Genomic DNA, 26364 nt, shown 5'->3' on the forward strand with positions numbered 1-26364 from the left:
CACTTAATAGAATTACTTTTAAAGAAAGAGTAAAATACCATTGTAAACAGCAAAAGCACATTATTACTTACTTATCATAAATGACAACTGATTTAATATGGCAGATGTAAGATAATTCAGGCTCTAGCGAGAACAGTTGTTACATTGTGCTTTGAAACAAGCTGACAGAAATAACTAACAATTTTCAATTTAGAATACGCTTACCCAGCAGAGAAACGGTGAAGAGTTGTTAGGTACACTGGCAAATAACACTAACAACTAACTACAAATAAATTAAATTCACAAACTGAGAAAAGCTTGTAAGAAAACTCCAACAAAAATCTTACGTTACATTACAAGTGCCTTGGCTAGTACATGCCACACAACATCTCCCCACTACATTCACTGCATGCAGCTTTTTAATGTTAGTACTATAAATACTTAAGAGCATTACCAGCGATAAATATACAATCATGCTTACCAGCACCTGAGCAATGCACTGACATATGAGTATGATTTGTACAAGTGCCACTTTTATCTTCACTCTTGTATTGCAAGTGAAAGAACTTGCTCACATGTGTTCTTGCATTGCTCAACACGAAAGAGATACCCATACAAGGCTTGATTTTTTCCCCCAAATTATTGCTAACACATTTTCTTTACTCCTAATGTGTACTTGGCATTTCATTAATGACAATTCCCTGAAGAATGTGGATCACACAAGTGTGCAGGGCATGAAAAAGATGGTTATTTTTTTACATTTGCTCAGATGCCAGTGTTTTAAAGCTATGTATATTAGTCATATGCAGAAAATTATGGCAATCAAAGAGCAGCATTTGCCACCACCAGAATAATGTTCATGGTCATCACCTCATCTTCGTGTGTTGTAAGAGACACTGTTCCTGCACCCAGGTCCTCCACTTTCTCTTCCACATTACGACGCAGGCCACCACTGTCCTTCACTACAGTCCTTTTTGTTGTCGTTTTGACAACCTTGGGGCCGAGTATTGTGTCCTCTGCATATGCTGCAAGTTCATCACCTGAATCTTCTTCATCTGAAAGCTCCCCATCTGAACCTCGCCGAAAAACTTTTAGGTCATTTCCTTCCGCTCTGACACGTCCCCGTTCTAAACCAGACACAGCTACTGGCTCACCATCCTCCCCCAGTACCACGACTACACCTGTTACTTGGGATGGAAGGGAACCTGAGGGCACCTTTTCTCCTCCTGGACCGAGCAGTTTTGCAAGGTAACGTTTTGGTACTACAGTTGGCTTACCATCTCGACCCACTGAAAGTTTTGCTCCTTCTAATACATGTGTATAGTCTACCGACAAAGCAGGTTCACCACTGCGAGACTTTGTTGCCTCCGCAGGTACTCCCTTGAGAACTAGTGGTCGACCATCCGTTCCTGTCAAAACTGTGGCACCATCTAATAATCCTGAAAACTGCCCCGGTATGATAGTCCGCCCATCTGCACCTACAACTGGAGCTGGGTATTGTCCTGTTATGATTAAAGGTTGTCCATTTCTTGCCAGCAGTGCTGTTACGCCTTCCATGATAGCTATTGTCTCTGTTCTGACAACTCCACCAACTGATGATGCTGTTTTAACAGTTGATGTTGTAACTGATTCTGTGAACCTTTGCATTGTAATAACCGATGTTCCGTCACTTCCTACCACATCACCTGATGGCTTCTCTGTTACTGCTAATGGCTGACCATCCTTGCCCAAAATTACTGAAACTGAGTGTACACTTCCTGGACTGACAGCTGAAGGTGATAATGGTTGTCCGTCGTTCCCAAAAAGTTTAGCTAAGAACTTTTCATTCATAACAGTCACTTTTCCGTCCTTTCCTAAGCTAACTTTTGCCCCATCAACAACTTGAGAATAATCTGCCACATACAGGGGCTTTCCACTAGGGTCCTCAGTTTGTGCAGCATACACACCTTTCAGAATTAGTGGCTTCCCTTCCTTACTTGTGAGAACAGTCGCACCTTCTAAACTACTTGGAAATTTGGCAGGTAAAATTCTCCTTCCATCTTTTGCTATCACAGGGGCTGGATATTGCCCTGTAAGAATTGCTGGTTTACCATCTTTTTTCACAACTGCCATCACTCCTTCCACAGTACTTATAGTGTGACTGGTAAATGACTCCATCGAATCTTTGCCTGTTACGCTTGCAACAGGCTTTCCGTCAGGACCAAGAACAACTGACGATGTTTGCACTGTACCAGTTGAAGGTGCACCACCTTTCTGCATGAATGATACTGTAGAACCAGGAACAGTCTCAGCAAACTTTTGAACAGACAAGACTGGAACGCCATCCTTACCCAGTATTGTTCCACCAATATCTGTTATCGACAATGGTTGGCCATCCTGCCCGAGAACTACCGTAACACTTTCCATGTCTCCCGGATAGCGCCCAGGTGACCACGTCTTTCCATCTCTCGTGACTAATGTGGCAAGGAACTTATCAGGGCTTGCTGTCACTTTATTATCTTCATCCATAACAAGTTTCACACCTTCAATAACTTCAGAGTAGTCGGCTACAGCCAGTGGTTTTCCATCATTATCTGACGTCTTTGCAGCATATAGACCCTTCAGTGTGAGGGGCTTGCCATGCCTGTCTGTGAGAACTGTAGCTCCTTCCAAATTTGCTGGAAATTTAGGTGGGAGTACCTTTTTTCCATCTTTACCAGGCACAGGAGCTGGAAATCTTCCTGTTAATATCACTGGTTTACCATCTTTTCTAACTACAGCCATAATACCATCAACAATTCCTATGGTGCGGGATGTGGTATGGGGGGACCCAAGCTGTACAGGCCTGCCATCAGGCCCAAGAATAACAGAAGTAGTCTCTACAGTTGTCGAAGTTGTTGGACCAGCTTGTTCGAAAGCCACAGTAGCTCCAGGAACTGATTCCAAGAACTTTTGAACTGATAAGATAGGTTCCCCACTTTCACTAGTAACAGATCCAAATGAAGATACTCTCACTGGCAACGGCTGACCATCCTGCCCCAAAACTACCATTGCACCTTGAGAATCAACAAGAGAACGACCAGGTGGAAGTGGTTTGCCATCACTCCCAACAAATGATCCAAGGAATTTAGTGTTAGTAACTAAAGGTTTACTCTCTTTGTCAAGGGTAACTCTAGCCCCTTCCACAACCTGTGTATAATCAGCAACTGTTACAGGTTTGCCATCATTACCAGCCGTAGCTGCAGCATATTGTCCCTTTAGTAATACTGGCTGACTGTCTTTCCCAACCAAGACAGTTGCTCCTTCGAGACCACCAGGAAAGTTTGCTGGTAGTATTTTCTTTCCATCCTTACCAGAAACTGGAGCTGGAAACTGACCAACTAAAATAACTGGTTTTCCATCTTTCTTTACAGCTGCCATAACTCCTTCTACAATATTTATTGTATGAGTTGTAACAACTGGTGGTCCTCTTCCTAAAGCAGAACCCATCACTACCCTAGTTGTTTGTACAGTGCCTGAAGATGTGTGACCTGGAGGTGGTGAGTATGAGACTGAAGAACCTGGGACACTTTCCAAGAATTTTTGCACAGACAGTAACGGCTGTCGATCCTGTGCACTCACTACACCTATAGGAGTTTCTTCCACTGCCATTGGCTGTCCATCCTTCCCTAAGACAACAGTAACACCTTCAGCTTCCAACGGTGATCTCCCAGGAGGTAGAGGTTTACCATCTCTTGTCAGAAGTGAGCCTACAAATTTATCAGCTGTCACTATAGGTTTCCCATCCTTTCCAAGACTAACTCTTGCTGCTTCTATGACCTGTGTATAATCAGCAACTGCCAAGGGCTTCCCATCACTGCCTGTTGTTTGAGCTATCTCTGTTCCTTTCAGGATTGTAGGTTTTGAGTCTTTGTCAACCAGAACAACAGCTCCTTCCAAATTTCCTGGAAATTTTGGAGGCAAAACTTTTTTCCCACTTTTGTCTGTTATGGGTGCTGGGTACTGACCAGTAAGAATCACTGGCTTTCCATCCTTCCTAACAACTGCTATTACTCCTTCAATTATATGTATAGGCTGAGGTGTTACCAAAGTGGTTACTGTGCTGTCAGCACTTCTAACTGTTGTCACTGGTTTAATAGCTGGTATTTTGTGTTCAACACTTGTCACCATGCTTGGATGTCTTGTAGTAACTACTGGTTTACCATCTTTGCTTACAACAGTTCCAGCAACTATCTCCGTAACAGGAAGTGGTTGGCCATCAGATCCCAACACAATGGTTACCCCATTGACTTCAGTGGCCATAGTCTTTTCTGGTGGCAGTGGCTTGCCATCCCTGCCAATAAGAGTCAACAGGAATTTTGCTGGTGAAGATAAAGGCTTCCCATCCTTATTTAGAGTAACAGTTGTTCCTTCTACAATGTGTGAGTGGTCTGCAGTTAGCATTGGTTTTCCATCACTCGAAGAAACTTGTTGAGCCGGTAGACCCTTCATTATCACAGGTTTACCATCATGACCAACAAGAATAGGAGCTCCTGCCAGTTTACCTGGAAAGTCTTCTGGGAGTACCATTTTACCACTTTTTGAGACAGGAGCTGGAAATTGTCCTGCAACAATTGAGACATTTCCATCATTTCCTACAACAGCAACAACACCACTAGCTACAGCCACAGTCTGAGTAAATGGTGCACTCAGCATAAATGGCTGACTGCCAATTCCAGTTGCTGGACTGCCTTGGCTTATCACAAGCCTTGAATGAGGTGTTATGCCCAAGTGCTTCTCAACAGAAATGATCAGTTGTCCATCTTTGTCAGCTATAATACCCGGCAGTTTCTCCACAACAGTGACTGGTTCTCCATCCTTTTCCACTACCACTACTGCTCCTTTAATGTCTGATGGAGACTTGTCTGGCGACCACAGTTCTCCATCTTTACCCACCAAAGTGCCCAAAAATTTCTCTCGGGATACTACAGGCTCACCATTTTTCCCTATAATAATTCTGGCACCATCTATGATGTGTGCATAATGAACCACCTTCTGTGGCTTACCATCAGGCCCTGCAACAACTTCGGTGTATAGGCCCCGAGGAATCAGAGGCTTTGAGTGTTCATCCTCCAGAACAATGGCACCATCCAGACTTCCTGGAAATTTTCCAGGTGGAAGGATCTTCTTTCCATCCTTGCTGATTATTGGTGCTGGATACTGTCCAGTTAGAACAACTGGACGTCCTTCTTTATCCACGACTACTGTAACTCCATCAACATATGGTGCTGGATCAGTTGTACCAATGAGTCCTCCATATCGCAGAGGTACAGTAGACACTTGCTTTCCATCAGCAGCTAAGAAAGATACAGGATGACCTGGACTCACAATAGCTCTCACAATGCCTTCTGCATCTGCATCAGAGGTTAGTTTCATCACCGGTTTTCCATCACTTGAACGAAGTTCACCTGTTGGTGTTTCTGAAACTTCTAATGGCTTCCCATTAGCTCCAAGAACAACAGTAGCTTCCTCCACATCTATATTTTTAGTTCCAAGTGTGACTGGTTTCCCTTCCTTATCAACCAGTGTAACAAGATATTTAGTGAGTGTCACTTCTGGTTTCCCACTCTTCTTTGGCATGATCTTAGCTCCTTCTACTACATGAGTGTACTGGGCACCAACTGCTGGCTTTCCTGCTGGGCTAGTAATAGGTTCTATTTCAAGTCCTTTAAGAGTCATAGTTTGTCCATCTGGTTTTGCACTAACAACTGCACCTTCAAGCTTTCCAGTAAACTTACCTGGAAGTGTTTTTTTTCCATCTTTAGTGATGACTGGTGCTGGCAAATCACCAGTAACAATTACAGGAACACCTTCTTTGGATATGAGCAACAGTGCTTCATTCACAGGCAATTCAGTTATCTGTAACTTTGGAATTAGGGTTCCAGCATGTCCACTTTCAAAAGATGTCGCTGAATTAACTACAGGCTTCCCATCACTAGACAGCAAAACTCCTGGAGTTGGTTCAGTAACTTCTACTGGTTTCCCATCAGCTGTAACAACCAACATAACCGTTTCAATGTTTTCCAGTTTTTCACCAGGCTTCAGAGTCCTGCCTCCAGATCCTACAACCGATGTCAAGTACTTGGTATTAGTTGCATCCAATTTTCCTCCTTTACCTGGTCTGATCTTGGCTCCCTCCACTACATGAGTGAATGGTGCAGAAATTACCAGCTTGCCATCATTACCAGTGATTAGATCAATAGGCTGCCCTACAGCAGTAACTGGCTGCCCACTCTTATCCACCAGTACTGTCGCACCATCAAGCTTCCCACCCATTTTTCCTGGAAGTGCCTTCCTACCATCCTTGTTAGTTACCAGTGTAGGTATGTCACCAGTTATAACTACAGGACTGCCATCTTTAGCAACTAAGCACAGAACATGATCAGGTGGCAGTGCTCTTGCACCTGAGGGAGATGTTTTTCCAGCAGCTAATACTCCACTGACACCCGAAGCAGTATTTATTACAGGCTTTTTATCACCTGCAATCAGTACACCGGGTGCTGGTTCTGTTACCTCTAGTGGTTTTCCATCTGCTCCAAGAATGACTGTGGCAGCCTCTACATTCTCTGGCCTTTCTGCTGGTCCAATGGGTTTTCCTCCACTACCAGTCAAGTTAACTAAATATTTTGTGTAGCTCACATCTGGCTTTTGTGAAACTTTCCCTGGTGTAATTTTGGCTCCTTCCACAACATGTGTAAATTGTGCACTAACAGCAGGCTTTCCATCTGGTCCTCTCACTACATCTGCTCGGCACCCACTTGCAGCTACAGGCTGCCCTTGTCTATCAGTGATGACAGTAGCACCATCCAGGCTGCCTGAGAATTTGCCAGGGATAGCTTTCCTACCATCCTGTTCTACAATTGGAGGTGGTATACTTCCAGTTGCAAGCAAAGGTTTTCCATTTTTGGAAGTGAGCAAAAGTACTTGACTTTCTGGTAAGGCAACTACTGCCCCTGGTGCAATGCCCAAAATGCCTGCATGGCTTCTCTCTGCTGCTAGCAGAGCTTCTGTATCCTGAATTTTATTGCCATCAGCTGCAGGTAGACGTGGTGACCCAGTAGATATCTTAGGTAAGGTTATCTTGGGCAATGAGGGTATAGGTGAAGAAGTCTTCTTTTCTGGAGTAGTCTTGGGACTAGGCACAACCTGCAGTCTCTCAATTGGTTTGCCATCTGCACTTACTACTGTTCCCAGGTCTGATTCTGTAACTGCAAGTGGCTGTCCTTCAGGGTCTAGAACCAGCTTAACTTTTTCAATCCTTCCTTTGTCTCCAGTTACAACAGTGCCAATATACTTGCTCTTCACTGTTTTCGGCTGACCATCCTCCCCGCGAATAATTCTTGCACCCTCGATGACATCTGAAAACTCAGCCTGGTATCCTCCATCGGCTTTAAGCATGGCAGGCCATCCATCTACAAGAACAGGCTTACCGTCTTTGTTGATCAGTGTTGGCGCACCTTCAAATTCTCCACTGCAAGTAACAGTGCCTTTACCATCCTTACCTGCTGCAATAGCCAATTGGTGGTCTCCAGTGAGCAGAGCTGTCTTACCAGTAGGCCCCAGGATGGCCACTGCAACAGGAGGTGCTTCAACTGGTTGCCCATTACGATCAACAGTGACAGAAATTCCACGTACACGATCACCATCATCTTCAACTTCTCCCAAGAAACCAGTCCGGTGTACATCAGTTTTTCCTTTTGATACAGAAACTATGCCACCAGGTATAAGTGAATTATGTTTGGAACTTCCACACACTGCTGTAATTGGAAGTGGTTTTCCATCATTGCCCATTATAACAGGAGCACCATCTAGGTCACCTGAATGTCTCCCTGTAATGTAAAGTGTTCCATCAGGCCCTGTTGTTGTATTGGGAAGTTGACCCCAAACAAGAAGTGGATTTCCATCATGACCTTTCACAGCCATGGCACCTGAAAGTGTTGCAGAAAATGGTTCTTCGGGGGGAATATCTATCTTGCCACTACGTCCTACAACAAAAATGCCACCTTTGCCCTTTGAATCAGCTGCTAATAAAGGTTTCCCATCTCGACTTACAAGAAGTTCTGCTCCAGCCACAGAAGCTGGTTTCTTCTTGCCCTGCACAGGCCGTCCATCTCGACCTGTGTAAGTTCCCAAGTAGCGACATTGATTTACCGTCACACCACTACCATCTTTGTTCTCGAGAACTTCATACCCTTCAATGACATCAACATCTTTTGGCAAATGCAACTTTCCATCCTTCAGTATCAGTCCAGGATAGATATCTCTGACAGGAGCAGGTTTCTCATCTGTGCCAGCAACCACTTGGGCTTTAGCAAGAGGACTGGGCCATGCACTATCTACAACCAATTTTCCATCTTCAGCCTTCACTATTGGAGGTTCACAGCCAGCAACAACTGAAGGTTTACCTCCAGCAATAATTATAAACTTTGACGATTGGGTTGTCGGGGGCACAATAGCTGGGGCTGCACCGGCACCTTTTGCCTGCTCCTTAAGCCCTGCAGAAGCCACATAATCAATTCCAGGAGTACGTAGCCCTTTACTTGCAGGTGTGGTCTCACCAGGTGCGTAATTGAAAGCTAAGCCAGTAGCACGTCGCCCAGAGGAGGATGGGGGGGAACGTTCGGGAGTAGCTTCCAGTCGACCCTTCTCATAACTAAAGCCCCCTTGAGGTTCAAAACGCCTTTGGTCCTCACTCTGTGGCTCCTCCTCTACATAATCATACTCTCTTGTGTACCCTGGAAGCTGAGGGGAACCCTTGGGTGGACCACCTGAAACCCCAGACTTGGCAGTGTCATCAGTAAGTGCAACTGCCACTTTCTCATCTTTCACTTTTTTATCTTTTTTATCTTTATCTTTTTTATCTTTTTCTTTCTTTTCTTTGTCTTTTCTTTCCTTCTCTTTCTTTTCTTTTTCTGGTGTACCATCTTCTTTTTCTTTCTCTTCCTTTTCCTTGTCTTTTGGAGGGCTGCCCTTCGCAAACAGGAAACCTGGAGTCTAAATATGAAAAAAGAAAGAAAGAAACCACAATACCAAACATGAAACAAACAGAATAAAAAACACCTCACAAAAGATCAAAAAACCCTCAACAGTCATTAATGCCTAAATCTATATATCTAGATATATATTTTATAAATGGATGTGTTTGTGCCTGTACCACATTTCCTCCTATGCCACTGGACTGATTTCAACCAAATTTGATACATAAACCGCTTGTTGTCGGGAAAGAACTACTGTTGGGGCAAGAACCATCTCCCATCGAGGTGGACGTGGGAATGAAAACAACAGGGTGACACAAGAGACAGACAGACAGACAGACAGACAGACAGGAGGGATAAAGAAACTTCCACATGGGAAAAATATATTAAAAACAAAGATTCCAAGACTTACCAAGCGGGAAAGCGCCGGCAGACAGGCACATGAACAAAACACACAAACACACACACACAGAATTACGAGCTTTCGCAACTGGCAGTTGCCTCATCAGGAAAGAGGGAAGGAGAGGGAAAAATGAAAGGATGTGGGTTTTAAGGGAGAGGGTAAGGAGTCATTCCAATCCCGGGAGCGGAAAGACTTCCCTTAGGGGGAAAAAAGGACAGGTGTACACTCGCACACACACACACACACACACACACACACACACACACACACACACACACACACACACACACACACATATCCATCCGCACATACACAGACACAAGCAGACATGTCTGTGTATGTGCGGATGGATATGTGTGTGTGTGTGTGTGTGCGCGAGTGTACACCTGTCCTTTTTTTCCCCTAAGGGAAGTCTTTCCGCTCCCGGGATTGGAATGACTCCTTACCCTCTCCCTTAAAACCCACATCCTTTCAGTTTTCCCTCTCCTTCCCTCTTTCCTGACGAAGCAACTGCCAGTTGCGAAAGCTCGTAATTCTGTGTGTGTGTGTGTGTGTGTTTTGTTCATGTGCCTGTCTGCCGGCGCTTTCCCGCTTGGTAAGTCTTGGAATCTTTGTTTTTAATATATATATTATATATAGAAAGAAAGAAACTTCCACATGGGAAAAATATACTAAAAACAAAGATTCCAAGACTTACCAAGCGGGAAAGTGCCGGTAGATAGGCACAATAAATAAAACGCACAAACACACACACACAGCATTTCGAGCTTTCGCAACCGGCGACTGCTTCGTCAGGAAAGAGGGAAGGAAAAGGAAAGATGAAAGGATGTGGGTTTTAAGGGAGAGGGTAAGGAGTCATGGGATTGGAACGACTCCTTACTCTCTCCCTTAAAACCCACATCCTTTCATCTTTCCTTTTCCTTCCCTCTTTCCTGACGAAGCAGTCGCCGGTTGCGAAAGCTTGAAATTCTGTGTGTGTGTTTGTGTGTTTTATTTATTGTGCCTATCTACCGGCGCTTTCCCGCTTTTTGACACAGAGAAGGGAAAGATGATGTGTACAACATATGTAATAAATAAACAAACACACAAAGGATCACAACTTTTTATTTTCGACTACCAGTTATAGTATGCACTGTAGATCATCTTCAGGTCTGGTGTCACCAAGTGCACTTTGTAAACAGTTAAAAAACTATGCTCTATGGAACCCAATATGAAGATGATCTCCAGAGCAGATTGAAAGTGTTAGATGGTAATGAAAAGTTGTGAAATAGACAGTGTTTGTTTATTTATTATAACAAAAGAGGTTATGTTTCCTAAGACAAGGCATCAATTATGCAATATATGTGACATGTGTAAGAGGGCAAAGCCGCAATTAAAATGTTAGTATTCAATAATCCACTGCATAAGTGGCACTGAACAAAAGATTTCAGTAATTTAACTGTGAATTGCTGATTGCATTGTAGAATATTATCCTGTGGATAAGATTGCAATACTGGAGCAAAATAGGTTTCGGGCTGGGCACACACAATCGAACTGCAAACATTTTACAAACATAAGGATCAGAATGAAATCATAGACCATTTCTTAACAGATTTCCAGAAAAAAAAGCAATCTAATAAAGAAGTGTATGTTATCTTGGAAAACAAATGAATAATCAGAGCAGTGCCAAAAGCACATGAGGGGGTACAGAACTTCATTTCAGAGAGCATCTGATTTAATGGTAGGAAAGTGAAATATGAAAATAAGTGAGTGAATTTATAATGATAAACACGAGGAAAGAGATGTATAATTGTATTTTGGTATTGCCAGTGGATGATTTGAACACCTGTAAATGTGAAGTGTAAAGCAAATTAATTCTTTTCTGATGCTGAAAAACTAACTGTCATTTCATCAGGGGATGAAAAGCAAGAGATAGGAAAAATTCCTCTAAATTGTATTTTAAGGGAAATCTATTGTTCTGTTTGACATCTAATATTCTGATAATTTTTTATAAGACTATTCACAGTTGTTAAATGTCACCTATATGTCCTTAGTTATCTTTTGCTCTGTGCATTTTATAAATGCTTCCTATGTGTCACACAATAATCACTGTAAAATCAAGAGTACAATCCCAGACCTGATCTTTCTCTAGATTCTGAAACTGTTTAAGAAATAATTAAGCTAGCACTTCAAATATGAAGCTCTTTCCACTGTGCATGAGCAAGAAAAGAATAACAACTAATGCCCTATTTAATTTGCATTTTTATCAGATAAGACTTATAGACAATAAAATCTTATGGCTTCCGTAATTAGTGCTGTTCAAAAACAATGAGTTTTTTCATTACCATGCAGCAAAGTATCACCATGCCTCATTATCGGTCTATTTCTACAAAATACATCTTGTTTTTACACAATATTAAAATTAGAAAATTACCACATTCCATTTATAATATAAATCAAAACTAATATTAACTACTTTAATGTACTTTACATCCTATTAAAATTGAAATAGTTCTGAAATGTTACAAGAAACAATTTTAAAATAATATGAACAAGGTGAAGGATGTGGCAACTGTCAATAGTGATATATTTGTGGATTCACAATTTATGACATCATTTTTCTTCTTTCATTCTGCAGTGTGCCTTTAATTTCCCTGACCATTATTCAATAGTTAAAAACTGTAATAGCATAATAACATTCAGTCGAGAATTCAACTGAAAAGAAACGTCCAGTAACAGAACAAAAAAGACACATAAAACCCCGAAAATGAAGATGATACATAAGAAAACAGTAAGTAGAAATAAAGGAAATGCAGTTCAAAGCAGTTCATGCAGAATTAACTACATGAACAGAATGGTTATAATTATAGAAGAAGAAATTATATGAAAGAAAACATATATGAAAGAAAACATCTGTGACAGCAGTGATGGTGGAGAAATGGTGAATGGTGGAAGTCACACAATGACCTTTGAGGAAATGAGGTATAAAAGAATGTGGTGGTGAAGCTAATACCCAGCGTCTATTGGTTATGTTATAAAAGAATCTATAATAAGATATAGTGAGCTGTAAGATGAACAGTCTTCATATTTATTCTATTGTACAGTTTTACAATGTTCACTTTCACATGTGGATTGATAGCTGTCTGATGGGATACAACTATTTGTTTCAATGTATGTTTAACACAAGTTCTCTGTGTCAACATTAATTATGTCAAGAGTAGTTTCATTTCTCATATGGGCACCCCAACATCTCATAAGTGTCTTTCCCCTGTTTTATTTTTAATTCCTCTTCATCCTTTTTTTTCTATTTTCCTTCACTCTGCAATCCCTCATTTGCTGTTCATTTTTTTAATGTCCAGTTTAAATAATCTCTTCAAATTGTTAATTACATGCATTAAATATTGGGTCACTGTATAAGGCCTCTCTACTGTTTGTTACCGAGCGAGGTGGCGCAGTGGTTAAGACACTGGACTCGCATTCGGGAGGACGACGGTTCAATCCCGCGTCCGGCCATCCTGATTTAGGTTTTCCGTGATTTCCCTAAATCACTCCAGGCAAATGCCGGGATGGTTCCTCTGAAAGGACACGGCCGACTTCCTTCCCCATCCTTCCCTAATTTGATGAGACCAATGACCTCGCTGTCTGGTCTCCTTCCCCGAAACCAACCAACCAACCAACTGTTTATTTCACTACTTGTTTCCTGACCTCTTAGAGCAGTATTCTGTGCATCAATAATTTTGCCTCTATTGAATCCCTTTCACTACCATCCTCACTTCATGGCCCTTGTAGTTCTTCTTTAATAGCATACATAGGGGAGAGTACGGAGCACAACTTTTCACTACTGAACATGGACATTTTACCTAATTTCTATCTCTCTGCACGAGATAAATAGTTTTTAAGACTTTTTTTTCTTAAGTGTGTAATAAATTTATTTACACAATTAGCATTCTTTGTTATTTTAAGGTAGTCATATGCAAAATCAAACATTACGCTATATACAAATTCTATGTACAAAAATTCAAACAATACTTATGCAAATGAACTACAACAAACCACAATGCTTCTAAAGCAATCACTGTTCAAATATCACATACACCATATACTTGCCTTTGAACTGAAGATATGGTCCTTCTGGCTTACATAACAATGACTTTGCACAATTATTCAACTAATATAAACAAATAATGTTCTGAAATATTACATAATACTACAAGGTTTTATGGCACTAATGTGGGAATTTATTGATCATTGGGGGGGGGGGGGGGGGGGGAGAGAGAGAGAGAGAGAGAGAGAGAGAGAGAGAGAGAGAGAGAGAGAGGTATAATTAAAATGACTACAGGCATTTCCATAAAATTTTCATTTTTTTCACTAAATAACACTTTTTTCTACCGTAGAAATTATGTTAGGTTCTGTATATGTTTTCCTTTGATAAGTCTATGAAAGAGCCATTCTGAAACAGAGTGTTAAAACTATTCAAAAATATTTTGAAATAATACAGTTGCCCGCATATGAATTTCTGTTTACGTGATAAAATGCTAAGTAAAAAATCTGCTATGTTGTGGACAAGTAGTATGATCACTTATGAAAAAGATATTAAACTTCAAAAAAGTATATGGCTCTACAAAAAAAAAGTGTCATCACACTAAATATGTTAATACAATAAATTTGGTTAAAACTGGGTAAACATATGATGGCAGAAAATCCTGTTTCCAGTTAGATGGTGACCATGATATACATTATCACCAACTCCTGGCAACAGTATTTCCTTTCTTTCTTCTGCTATTCCTTCAGAGCTAAGAATTCTAGAAACAAGACTGACATACCCCACAGTAAAGGTGTTTTTTTTTTTTTTAACTCGACCATGTGTCAGTGATGTCTCTCAAAATAAGAAATATCATTCTAATGCGTAGTTGCTCTCTCTTTTGTTGTTATTAGTATTTTCTTCACAATGCAGTTTAACAAAGATTAAACTTTTACCATGTTCTTTCCCCTTTTCTTTCTTTCTTTCTTTCTTGTAGAAATAAGATCTTAAGAATGGTAAGTAAATTAGAAACAATTAACAAAAAATCTAGAATTTACTTTATTTAAATTTACTTAAAAATAAATCAATAATTACACTATGTTAAATGTAAATGAGTACTTCACTATGAAAGAGTTGTAAATTTTAAGACTGAAGAGGTTGAGTGTAATTGGTAAGGATACATCTTATCTCACTCCAGATGGAAAAAAACAGCACTGAAATGTTTTCCAGCATTATATGATGCTTTGCTCTCCTGAAAGTTGAATCCTATAAACTAAGCAGATAAATCTTACCTTAATCTTGAGCTTCTCTCTCTTCCTGGTAGGTGATTTTTCATCGGAAGTATTTAGTGAGTCGTTGTCCTGTCTGTTCTCTTTTTCTTCATCTTCTGCCTCTGCTGCTCCCTTTTCTTTGTCACTGCCATCCTTATCTTTCTTTTTTTGCTTTTTGCCAAAGCCAAGAGCACCAGGAGGCAGAACTGCAACACCTCCAACAGGTTTCTGTGAAGGTTGAGGAGTGTGCCATTTACTTAATTTTTTCTTATTCAGAGCATCATATTACTTTTAAGTATTTACACACAACTTACACCATCTCATTATAACATAGCAAAACTCTCTCTCTCTCTTTTTTAATTTGACTTCGGATGTAGTTGTTCTTTGAGATGCAATGACCATGACTACCTTTTTTTAACAAATCTATACATGTCATTTTATTGATAACAGATTAGTGGACACTAACATATACTATTTTAAATTTTCCTTGACTGGCTCCATCTCTTTTCATGTTTAGAAAGTAACTACAGCTACTAGAGATCAGCAAATTGGGGGTTTCGCTCACTCTACTCGCTCGAGCGTGCTGCGCTCAATCACGGCTTCCCCGAGTACAAACGCTCGAAGTGGGCTGTAGTTGAATGAGGCACTGTGGGGAGAGGAGAGCAGGGGACAGCCCTTCTGACACACTTGCTGTGATGCTGTTGCCACCATTTTAATAGCAGCACTCTGTGCCCGCAGGCTGGTGCTGCTCCTGACATATGTCCACCAGCTGATGGAACTACACTCAGATCAGACATATACTCCTGAGTGGCAGTTTTTAATTGTGATATCATTGTGAATCATAAGGAGAAAACAGCTTGCTTTATGCAATAAGAAAACTTTGGAAACAACTGGGAATTTCACAGGAGAATTACATATCTAACTTTTGTCAGTCTCATAATGAACTGGGAATTTCACAGGAGAATTACATATCTAACTTTTGTCAGTCTCAAAATGAAGAACGTCTTGCTGCTTTTTATAACACCTGCTTTATTGATTCAAAAGTGCATAATCTAACAAGAACAAAATTGTCTCCAAATTACTCCCTGTTGGCATAATTACAATGAATCAACTAATTTCAGATCAAGTTCGCTTTGTCAGTCAGAAATAAAGTTCCAAACCGCACTGAAATTTTTTTGGTCTAGCTTATCAGAACCTGATGCTTCATCACACATTTGATCCACACTATTTTAGGTTTCATCTCTGTCACAAACAAATATCATTGACAATAATCAGAAGGGTGACCGCAGAATTGTTACTACTCTGTGCAATGCCAAAGTTTCAACTTTCTAGTCTGTGAGAAAGAGAGACAGCGATGATTCAGTACTCGTAGTACTTACAGTTAATAGATGATAATATGACAATTGTAATGTACTGCCAAAACAGCAGTGACACTGAAAGCGGCGTATTGCAATTAGGCGCAATTTGTTGGACACACAGTGTATCTACAGAAATTTAAATGTATGCATTTTTGTATCTTTAGGTCCTAAACTGCAATGACTTTTCAGTTTGTGCAACCATAATAAAACAAACTGAACTGTTGGAAACTTCTCGCCTTCAAGCATTTCCGTTGCAGCTATGATTGGCTCTAAAAATGTCACAAATTCTTTTGCAGTGTTGTTGTCATAATCCGTAAGTTATTCAGAGACACCTCTCTCTGGAAGCAGTTCCATGACTTTGTCGTTATGCCTTCATACATAGTGTAGCGTTCTAAACAAGCTGTTACACTTACTCTACATTTCTTTCTTAAGCTTGTCTATATCAAAATCAGGTCACAATTTTTCTTCATGAAACAGTCACTATCTTTAGCAGCATAGGTTGTGGAATAAACTACTCCAAGCCCATTTATTAAGTAATTGTCATCTAACATATGCTTCCGGACTATGTTCAATACATGTTTAATACATGCATAATACTGAAAGGATTGCAGTACCTTGCGTACACTAGTGTCTTCGTCAACGGAAAATGAAATCTTATTAAAATGGTGGGGATTTACTCCTAACAATCTAAATAGTGTTTCCTCGATGTAGTTCTTAATAAATTCCGCATACTTCTTTTTCTTCTCAGAAAAGTGATTTGTCATCAATGCCATATTCCGCAGTGCCTAATCTCAATAATCAAAGTTCACAGTACTAGATAGGTAACACTTTTCCTGATATTGTTGGTCCATCCGCTGTACATCCATATGCATTCATGCCTATGGCCTGAATAACGCTGGACATCATATTTCATCGGCTTGTCTTTCAGTGTTTTGTACTATTATCATAGGAGGAGTCAGAATGTTGGAAACATGTGCATCTCCCAATTCCGAACTGACATTTACAAGCTCCTGATACAAAAAACACAAAATCCTACACCTAATGTTAAAGTATTTGGATGAAGGCCTCTGAGACACATTTCTACACACCTTTTTAATTAGTGTACCTTTCACCCAAACTGCTAATGCTTCAGAAATTACACTTTGTCTAAATCTGCAGACATTTGTCTTCAGATGTGTGGTGGTGGAATGTAAGACTGAAGAGTAGAGCATGTGCCACAGTACGTGTAGCTGACACCCTTGTCAGTCACTGATGAAAATCTCTCCCTAACATTGTTACAGCCACCATCTTTCACACTCAGGATATATCATTCTGAATAAGGTTTTGCTTTCGCACTCTCCTTCATCTCACATTCTTGCACCATGGTCCTACAGCGGACAACTGAGAGGCGCTACACTTGAAGAAGTGTCATGAGAGTGGAGTGTGGTTGCCCCCTCAGTCCAAAGTGGTTATATTGACGTCTGACAGACTTACAGGAAACTACATGTTCTGAGCAATCTGAGCAAGCGAAAACGTCAGATGCAGACCTCTAACTGCTACACTGAATAAATGTGTACCCTTAAAAGATGGATATGAAAACATTCTACATTGGTCAAGAGACATGGTAAATTTCAAAATGCAAATTGTAACTAGTTGTAGCTCCTGTCATCAGCATCCATCAAGTGTAGTTCAACGAATTTACATTTCAGTTCTATAACTTGCAAAAATATGACAAACTTCTACTTATCAATTTCCAGCAAATACATGTATTTTTCCCACACCATTTGTGTAATGACACTTGAATAGCACAACACGATATTTAATAGTTTTCATGTCCCCATACTTCACAATATATACCAAAAGAAATATTAATGCAAACACTATAACAGGAAAAATTGTGACAGATAAAACAGTTGGTTTCACAGAAAATCACAAGGGAAGTACAACAGAAAAACTCACATGTACCACAAATTCAGAGAGACTATTACAGCAGTAACAACTGCATGGTAGTGGGAGAAAAGTCAATATATAAAATAAAATTACTTTGGATATTAACTTAGGTTGAATATAATCACAAGTCAGAATAAAAATTTGTCTCTGTGCAATAGTTTCTTTCTTAAATAAAGTTTTTCCTGGGTTTGGCATTATCTTCAATCCCCAAAAATTTAAAAATCCATATTTTCCACATGTAAAACTGGAAGTGAGAGCATACCATAAAAATAGAAGGATGTGTAATGTGACAATAACTGTAATAAAAACAAGTGTGCAAAGAAACATTCACAACAAATAACTACATTAAATCATATGTATAAGTAGGTGACATTTTATAATACAGAGTGTTTCAAAAAGAATTACCAGATTTCAATACTACTTATTTATTAATAAAAACATAAAACAAAAGTGGGATGAATTGCAAAACACTCACAAAATCTTAAAGTTGAGGCTATTCTATTAAAAATGCTCTGTGTGTGCTTTTACAGAAGTTATGGCAGTTATTACTTTGTTCTTCAGTCAGGAGGTAAAGGGGAAATAAACACACTTTCCTTCACATATCCCCACAAGTAAAGATCACATGGAGTCATGTCACGCAATCTTGGAGGCCAAGAATCCAGGGCAGTGTCTCAGGGTCCCTTGTGCCCTATCCAGCACTGAGGCACAGTCATTGAGAAACTGACATATTGTTGTGCCAATGTGGTGGAGCTACATCCTGTTGGAAAATGAAATAATCGGAGTCCTGGAGTTGTGGAGAACTCCCGTTCTGCAGCACTTGAAGATAGCTCATTCCAGTCACAGCATTTTCATCAAAATCGAAGGGACGATAAACTTTTTCCAGAGAAATGTTACAAGTTGGTGATACCATTGACAAATGTTTTTGGTTGCAGGCAGATCAATGCAAAAACAACTATGAAAAGCGTGCTGGACTGAAATAGCTGACTCACTCTTTGCAGACTGCTACACATGAAACACGTTCTGCTGCATGGTCAACATCTTACTTCTGACGGACTACAAACTGAGAAGACGCACTGACATCTACCAGAAATTTTATGAAACTTTAGGCCACATCCATTCAAACAACACACATTTCCTTTGCCAACTCATCCCATGTTTCGTAATTACTACAATCCGAAATCAGATCATTCTTTTTGAAACACCCTGTATATGGTAAAAATTACTTAAAAGTAGTTCTACCAGAAAAAACATTGTGTTACAATTTTTGTTTGGTTCATAGTTACAATGCTTATGTGCTACACATCTGAAGCCACAGTCAAAAAGGACACACTCTTAAGCTCACCAATATACCGCCTGAATGAATACCTGCAGTAAGTACAGACACAGTTAGTCCATTAACAGCAAACTAGTTCAATTACAATGTAGTGTGTATGGAACTCTTCCATAATGTGTAATTAACTGGGAATATAACATTTTGAGATAAGGAGAAATTAACTATTTTATATTACTGATCTGAGAAGAGAAATGCTGTTATTTACATCCACATGTTAGTATTTCGTAAATAGTCATTTTCTGAAGAGGCAGACATTACCTATTTTTTCACATTACCAAGAAAATGGGCAAACAGACAAAGTGATTATTAAGACTTCTGCAAATGAAAAGGTTGCTACTGCCTTGTAAAATTGATAACCCACTGATAACAGACAGAATATTCAGACGTCATAAAAAAGGAATTTTGCGAGGAACGTGTCTCAGTGACACATAAAGGGACATGATGAACATGTAAGGTTTTGTTAAATGTCAAAACTTTTCTTTTTTGGATAAGAAATAAGAAAACAGAAATTAGGGATTATAGTCTCATCACAATCCTTACAGACTAAAGAGTTTGCAAGGAGGATAAAGGACGTTGAATGTTACACAATATTGTAATTTTTTCCCAAGGAAGAAATCTTTGCTGTCTCATATTCTGCAGAAATAAATATGTTACTCAAGCTGTATTTTTGTAGCTCAGTGCAATATGATGTGAAACTTAACAATTAAGTTGAAAGCAACTGAAAGATAGTGCTGTATAGCCATATTAAAAGTTAAGTGTTGAAACTTCGGGACAGCAACAATAAACAAAAATGAGGAATGGCAGCCACTCAATAGTAGCTCATTGATACTTGCTGCATACACACATGTAACAGCCCAAATGTTTTTCTAAATACTGAGCTACCACTCATGTTAGTTTAAGTACATATCGCATATTAATCAACTACAGCTGAACAGCTGGCTCACCCCATATTTGTTTAAAACGTAATTGGACTGATAAAGGGCAGGGTAAATACTGTAGATACAGTAACCACGAGAAAAGCTTTTAAATCTCATCAAGATATAGATGTCATAAAATGGAAATCATCGTAAGGCAGCCACAATTATAAACCCACCGATAACAAAGACAAATGAGACACTGTGTACAAGAAGAGGGGGTACCAAAATATGGTTTGTGTTTATAGGCATACATCATTATAAAACTGATAGTAGGGAGAACAACAGAGCAAGTCTGTCATTTATATGATGGGTAATAGCTACAATACATCATTAGTTGTAAAAGACATGTGGAAAAATTGAAGAAGTGGATGATGTGTCATCAAATTGAAAGTACAAAACACAAATAAATTCTTGAAATGTATTTATTTTTTCCAGCTGAGAGGGTAAGGCAGGAATGTTATTGCAGTAAAAATGGCAGTAGTTTTTTTCTTAGTTATTAATAGTTGTGTCTGTACTTACTGAAGTGTTTAAAAATTATACTAGCACCACAAAATGCAAAAAAAGAGGTAAATGCAGTCTTTATTCAACTCAAATAGTCAGAAAACTACTCTCACATTCACTGTGATTTTGCCTCTCATCCTCACAAGAAAACAAAATATACAGAAAGCAAACAGTTGCATGCATATAAGTTGAATTTCTGAAATGTTATTTACTGTATATCCTGTCACCTTCATTACTTAAACATGATGAGACATACCAGAGAAATTAAAAACAAATAAAATTACTAAAAAACCATTTGTGTTTCTGGAACCCTGCACTACTACTAAATGTGTACCTAACAACTAAAACATTGGTAGACAATAGACAGATTTATGCAATCTGTTATAAACTATGTTTAAAATAGAGTACTGGGTTACCTTGAAACACAAATAAATATGTGTAATTTCAATCAAATTAAAACTTCATTCTTCACAAAACTTCTAAGTAATTTAAAGCAAATGCACAGTAATTGTCCTACCAGACAAAATAAAGACAAAGTGCATGCAATAATACATGAATCCTCAAACCAAGATGAAACAGTCTTAAAAGAAGGAAACTGAAACAGAGGTAACAATGCAAAATTTCATTTCAACACATACCAATGTTCATGCTGTAAGCAAACTGTCAGCCACAAAGTACACAGCATCTATTTTATTCTATGACATTCAAAGCACTATATTTGCCTCACTCTGGCCTCTTCAACACCTGGCTGTAAACATGTATCACAAGGGTCCTTGTGAATTAATATCCCTAATGATCATTAGTGCCAATGTCCTTGGTATTTTAAATCTATTGCTCCAAGCAGTTCAATCCACATCCACAAATGCCTAAGTGCATTCGAATCCCTGTTCCAGCGCGCGCGCGTGCCCACACACACACACACACACACACACACACACACACACACACACACACACACACACACCAGTTCTCTCTCTGCTAAGACCTGAGACTGTATTACATTATGAACGAACAAGTGAATAATCTAATGAAGTTGGATAGCACACATAACACTTATAGAGCAAAATCTTTTAACATGCCACTTTCTCTGTGAGCTTGTCTGGCTGGGTAGAAATATCTTTCCAGTGATTCAAATCTGACAATTACAGAAATTCACGACCACTTGCAACTGATAGGGTGAATACATGCACTACAAAGAAAGAAAAGGAGTAATGAGCCAATATATTTGAGATGTGAACACATACTCATAAAAGCTAAATGGTACATTGGCTACTGTGGAGGATAAACAAACAAGTCTTCACTACAGGTGAGAGTTTGGAATATGTCTTGTATAAAATGATTGTCAATCCAGTGTAAAGAACTTGTGCTAGTTTGTGACAATGAATCAATGCTACTCGTATTTTCTACTGTATCTCAGTTAACTTGATCGCAGTTGCAAGCCAGCACAAAAGCTCATAACTCTTGACACTAATACTCACAACTGAGGTATTATTATAGTGGCTATTCTCAGCCCAAAGTTGGTTCAAATCTCACTTTCACGGCTGACAAACAGGAATGTCAGTTGCTTTTGTGGAAAGTGAGCTATGTCCATTGTAAAAAGGGCTTGGTTTTCAGCAGTATGAGAAACGCAAAATTAGAGAAAAATTTCCAGAAATGCGTATATAATAAGTCCTTTCAGGAAAGGCTGGACAACCTCCATTACAAAACTTAAAACAGTGGCGGGTTATTATTATTAAATTGTGGAAATACACTGAATCGAAGCTGAACATTGTTACTGAAACTTTGGGATTACTTTGTGAGAATTTATAGAGATTTTAATTTTTTTCAGTTTTTCAGTGATAAATTATGCCATTCTCCACACTATTCTTTGTAACGAGTCTGGCTCCAGGTTAACAAGTGCCCCATAAACTAAAGCTGAAGTTAAGTGGAAGGAGGAGTAGGAGTAATTTCTTTTTTCTTTCTTTTTCCTGGGGGGGGGGGGGGGGGGGGGTGTAGCGGGAGGCGGCAAATCTTTCATGTGCAGTCTACCGCCTGCATAAACATACTGTTGGTGAGTTAGTATTTCTATATTCCTTGTAAATCCCTAAAAGGGAAAGAGATACCATTACAAAATTCAATAACTATGAGAATCATGAAACATGATTTCATTCACAGTGTCTCTACTCTCATACCACACTCAAAAATGATAATAAGATTTCCTTTCACAGGATATGTTTAGCTGTAGAATCCTAAGTTCTCCCTTGCCATTCTCACAACCAGGTGCATTTGGAGGCCAGGAAAGCACACTCCCACACTGTACAATCCAGCTCTTCTACCTTCGGCTTGTCATCCTGCGAGTCGTCTGCTCTTCCTGATGCAGCTTCATATTCGCCCTCCATCGAACTGCTGCTGCTGGCAGATGTCGTCCCTGTGCTCGACTTGCGCTCCAGCTGCCACCGGTAGTTATAACATACACAGCATGCATGCCACAACTAGCTACCTCCACAAGGAAATTAATACAGAAGGATGGGAAGGGTGTGGTCTGCATGGGGATGTTAGTATAGTTAAAAGTAGCAGGCAATGGTATTTTTACAAAGTGGGAGCCAGAATATTAGTAAAAAGTTATCATAAAGTGATATTGAAAATAAATGTATTGAACTTTGCTAAACCAGAATTAATTTTAGAAATAACTATACTTACAATCCACTTTTACAAAACCCACAAATGTTATGAAACTGAATTTGAATTAATTTGGCTATGAAGTTAGTTATATGAATCACAAGCATAATATAACATTGGTTTATGCAACTGCTTTGGTGACTTCCTGTTAGTAAGAATAACCAATAAGGAATCCTAAATACACAGCAGCAGAAATCATTACTCAGGTGATAGCTGTACATGCAAAGTGCATTAAGTTAACTTTGTTCTGGTCACAGTTCCCTCTAGAATGAAAGTCAAAACTCTGACTTATTTGTAATTCCTGTTACAATAATGATGTAATAGCCCTCTCACTCTACACATTTCACTACCAAATATGTCAGTTTATTCTTTTAAATAACTCACCAGTCTTAAGTGTGAACCATTTTTCTATTTCTTCCCTTCATATGAACCCCATTTTTTAAATCAGTTACCCAGTCTTCAATGTGAAACATACCTAACGTTCATGCAGCTTTTGGGACAGTCAGCTTTATGATTTAATTAAACAATGAACAATCAGCAATACAACCACACTGAAATTATAATTATCATCAACTACTCATACAATTATCTTTCCTGTAAAAATGATCAGCTAATCTTTGAAGATTGTGAAGTAACCACTGACGAAATTGTGCCAAGGGTAAAAATAATCATACAATGGAGAATTCAGGATGGAATGTAACAATATTATGAAAAGGATAGTTGATACTCAACGTATAGTGGAGACGCAAAGTGAGCTTTCAGCAAATGCAACTCGCATATACGTCTGCCTTCAGCTGCCAGAAACTCATTGTCATATGTGTGTATGAGTTGTGTTTGAGTTTGTGTGTGTGTGTGTGTGTGTGTGTGTGTGTTTTTGGACAAAAGCCACATTGGCCGAAAGCTCAGTTTCTGACGGTCTTTTTGTTGTGTCTATCTGTGACTCAGCATCTATTTCCACTATATGGCGAGTAGCAACTATCCTTTCAAAATATTGTTACAATAACTTAGTAATGTATTCCAAAAATGAAGTTGTCAGCATGTAGGACATTTGATTAACTGACAACTCTGATAAAACATCTGAAGACATCGCCTTAACAGCAAATGTTAATTATATGTTTTAACAAGATCAAAATGGAAAGGTTCACTGCTCCCAAGCAAAGTACAAGTCAAACGCTGAAGCAGAACAAGACTTTTGTCAATTTTCTTGTAGTACTTCACTTCATTTGGTTTCATAAAAGTCTTTAGAACAATTGCATATTATTACTTTAAAAAATAAAATAAAAAAGTGCAATGTTCTTATGCAGCTCTTTACAGTCACACAACATTCATTAAGTCCGAAGAGCATATATTGTTCTGTAAATAGCCAGAAAACTTTGCAATGTTCTCTATTATGTAAAACCACAGATTATCCCTCTTCCCACATTTGAATCACATTTTGTGTGTAGAGCAGTTGCAGTATGGTGATTAGGTCATTTGCACTATTTCATCTTTGTTGCTGGACCAAAATTTCCAGTTTGACAAGAAAGGCACTGGATAGTCAAAATGAAAAGAAAAACCAAAATGTTTTAAAAAATTTGTCTTGTTCTGCAGTGAACATGAACAGGAAGTAAGGCTTTATGATTGCTCTTTATATACTTAGCTCCAGGATAAAGAGATTATATCTTTGGTTCCAACATAAATTTCTTTTGATTATGAACAAACTCATTGGTTTCCATCTTTCCCACAGTCATCAATGTCTCTCTGCAGGGCAAAGGAACCAGTCACTCACGAGACAATCAGGGTGTCAGTTGCATAAAGGACACAGTGGTCAATGCTAATTTTAGAACATCTTGCAATACTGGCTTCTTTTCAAATGTGTGAAGACATGGAAAGGGAATTGTTCTCCACACAGAAAAAAAAGCATAGAGTAGCACACAGACACATAAAAAATGCTGATTTTTGTAACTCATTTACTGAACTATTCTTACACAATGCAATTTCAATAGCCTACGTACAATAATCACCATTATTTTATATGTCTGCCCAGAAATTATAATCTCCTCCATTTGGCCAGTTGTCATATTTCCTCATCCTAACTGATATGTTTATTTTTCCCCATAATCTGTGTTTAAATTTTAAGGGCATAGCAATTCAGTGTTGCAATTACAGAAGATGGTCGGTACATGTAAGATAGTGACGAGTTCATTTTCACTTAAAGGCAGATGTAAAATGAAAAAGCCAGCAATAAATAAAAGCTGCCATTAGTCAACAGTTTTTTTATTGATTTATGTACACTGGATTTCGCACCTTGGGGCTTCATCTTCAGATGCTACTTAACGGTCACAGAGGACTACTGCCACATACATTTATATATTGTAAATTTTGATCATTTGCAACAATGCAATAATGATGTACCCATTACACTCAGTATTTTCATTAGCATGCTGTTAAGAGTACATTAATTTCTGGATCTTCCATAATATTACAATTGCTCCTCTTATTTTCTGTGTACTTACTGTACTGGTCACTTACTGTATGCCCAGAGGTCTACTTCTGTGTAGCTGTTGATGATTTCTCAAAATATTTCAGATGAAATACACCCACATTCTCATTGAAATATGTGTAGAAACTTCTAACATTTTCACCAATGCAGTATGTAAGGTGGAATTTGCAACAATGTTTGTGCCACTATCTTCTTGTTGCACAGGGAACACTCCCTGCAAGATATCCTACGTTCCCGTAACCCTCCTGGCCTCAACTTTCGTTAGTCATTGTCCTTACCCATCTAGCCCCTTCCCTGTTCCCAATTCAGCACTACATAGCCCACTATCCCACTAGCACATCTAGTCTTTTCACTTCTCTCCTCCTCCACTAACCCCCTTCCCCTCCTCCCCCACCCAGTCACCCCTCCATCTAATGTCCCAACTGCATCTAGCTGCCCTACTTTCTCTCCAATTCATCCCGCTATCCCTCCCCCTCCCCGCCCTAGACTCTTCCTTACCCCCACCCAGTTGCCTCTCCCATCATGCGCTGCTGCTTGTAG

At 39.2% G+C, this 26364-nt stretch overlaps 1 protein-coding gene across 8 annotated transcripts in view; it reads right to left on the reverse strand.

Moving 5' to 3' along the window:
• Positions 1-26364, reverse strand: part of LOC126277906 (mesocentin-like) — a 595995-nt gene that overhangs the window by 36943 nt on the left and 532688 nt on the right. For 5 of the 8 annotated variants that reach the window (XM_049977470.1, XM_049977469.1, XM_049977465.1 and 2 more), the window contains exons 11-13: positions 23000-23113; positions 14668-14874; positions 850-8991 (exon numbers count right to left, since the gene is read on the reverse strand). In XM_049977470.1, coding sequence (XP_049833427.1) covers positions 850-8991; positions 14668-14874; positions 23000-23113 — 8463 coding nt within the window. The remainder of the gene's footprint in view (positions 1-849; positions 8992-14667; positions 14875-22999; positions 23114-26364) is intronic. The other 3 variants (XM_049977471.1, XM_049977472.1, XM_049977473.1) reach the window with 1 other exon arrangement.

This window comes from Schistocerca gregaria, chromosome 6 (genome assembly GCF_023897955.1).
Source record: "Schistocerca gregaria isolate iqSchGreg1 chromosome 6, iqSchGreg1.2, whole genome shotgun sequence".
In the NCBI taxonomy this organism is placed as follows: domain Eukaryota; kingdom Metazoa; phylum Arthropoda; class Insecta; order Orthoptera; family Acrididae; genus Schistocerca; species Schistocerca gregaria.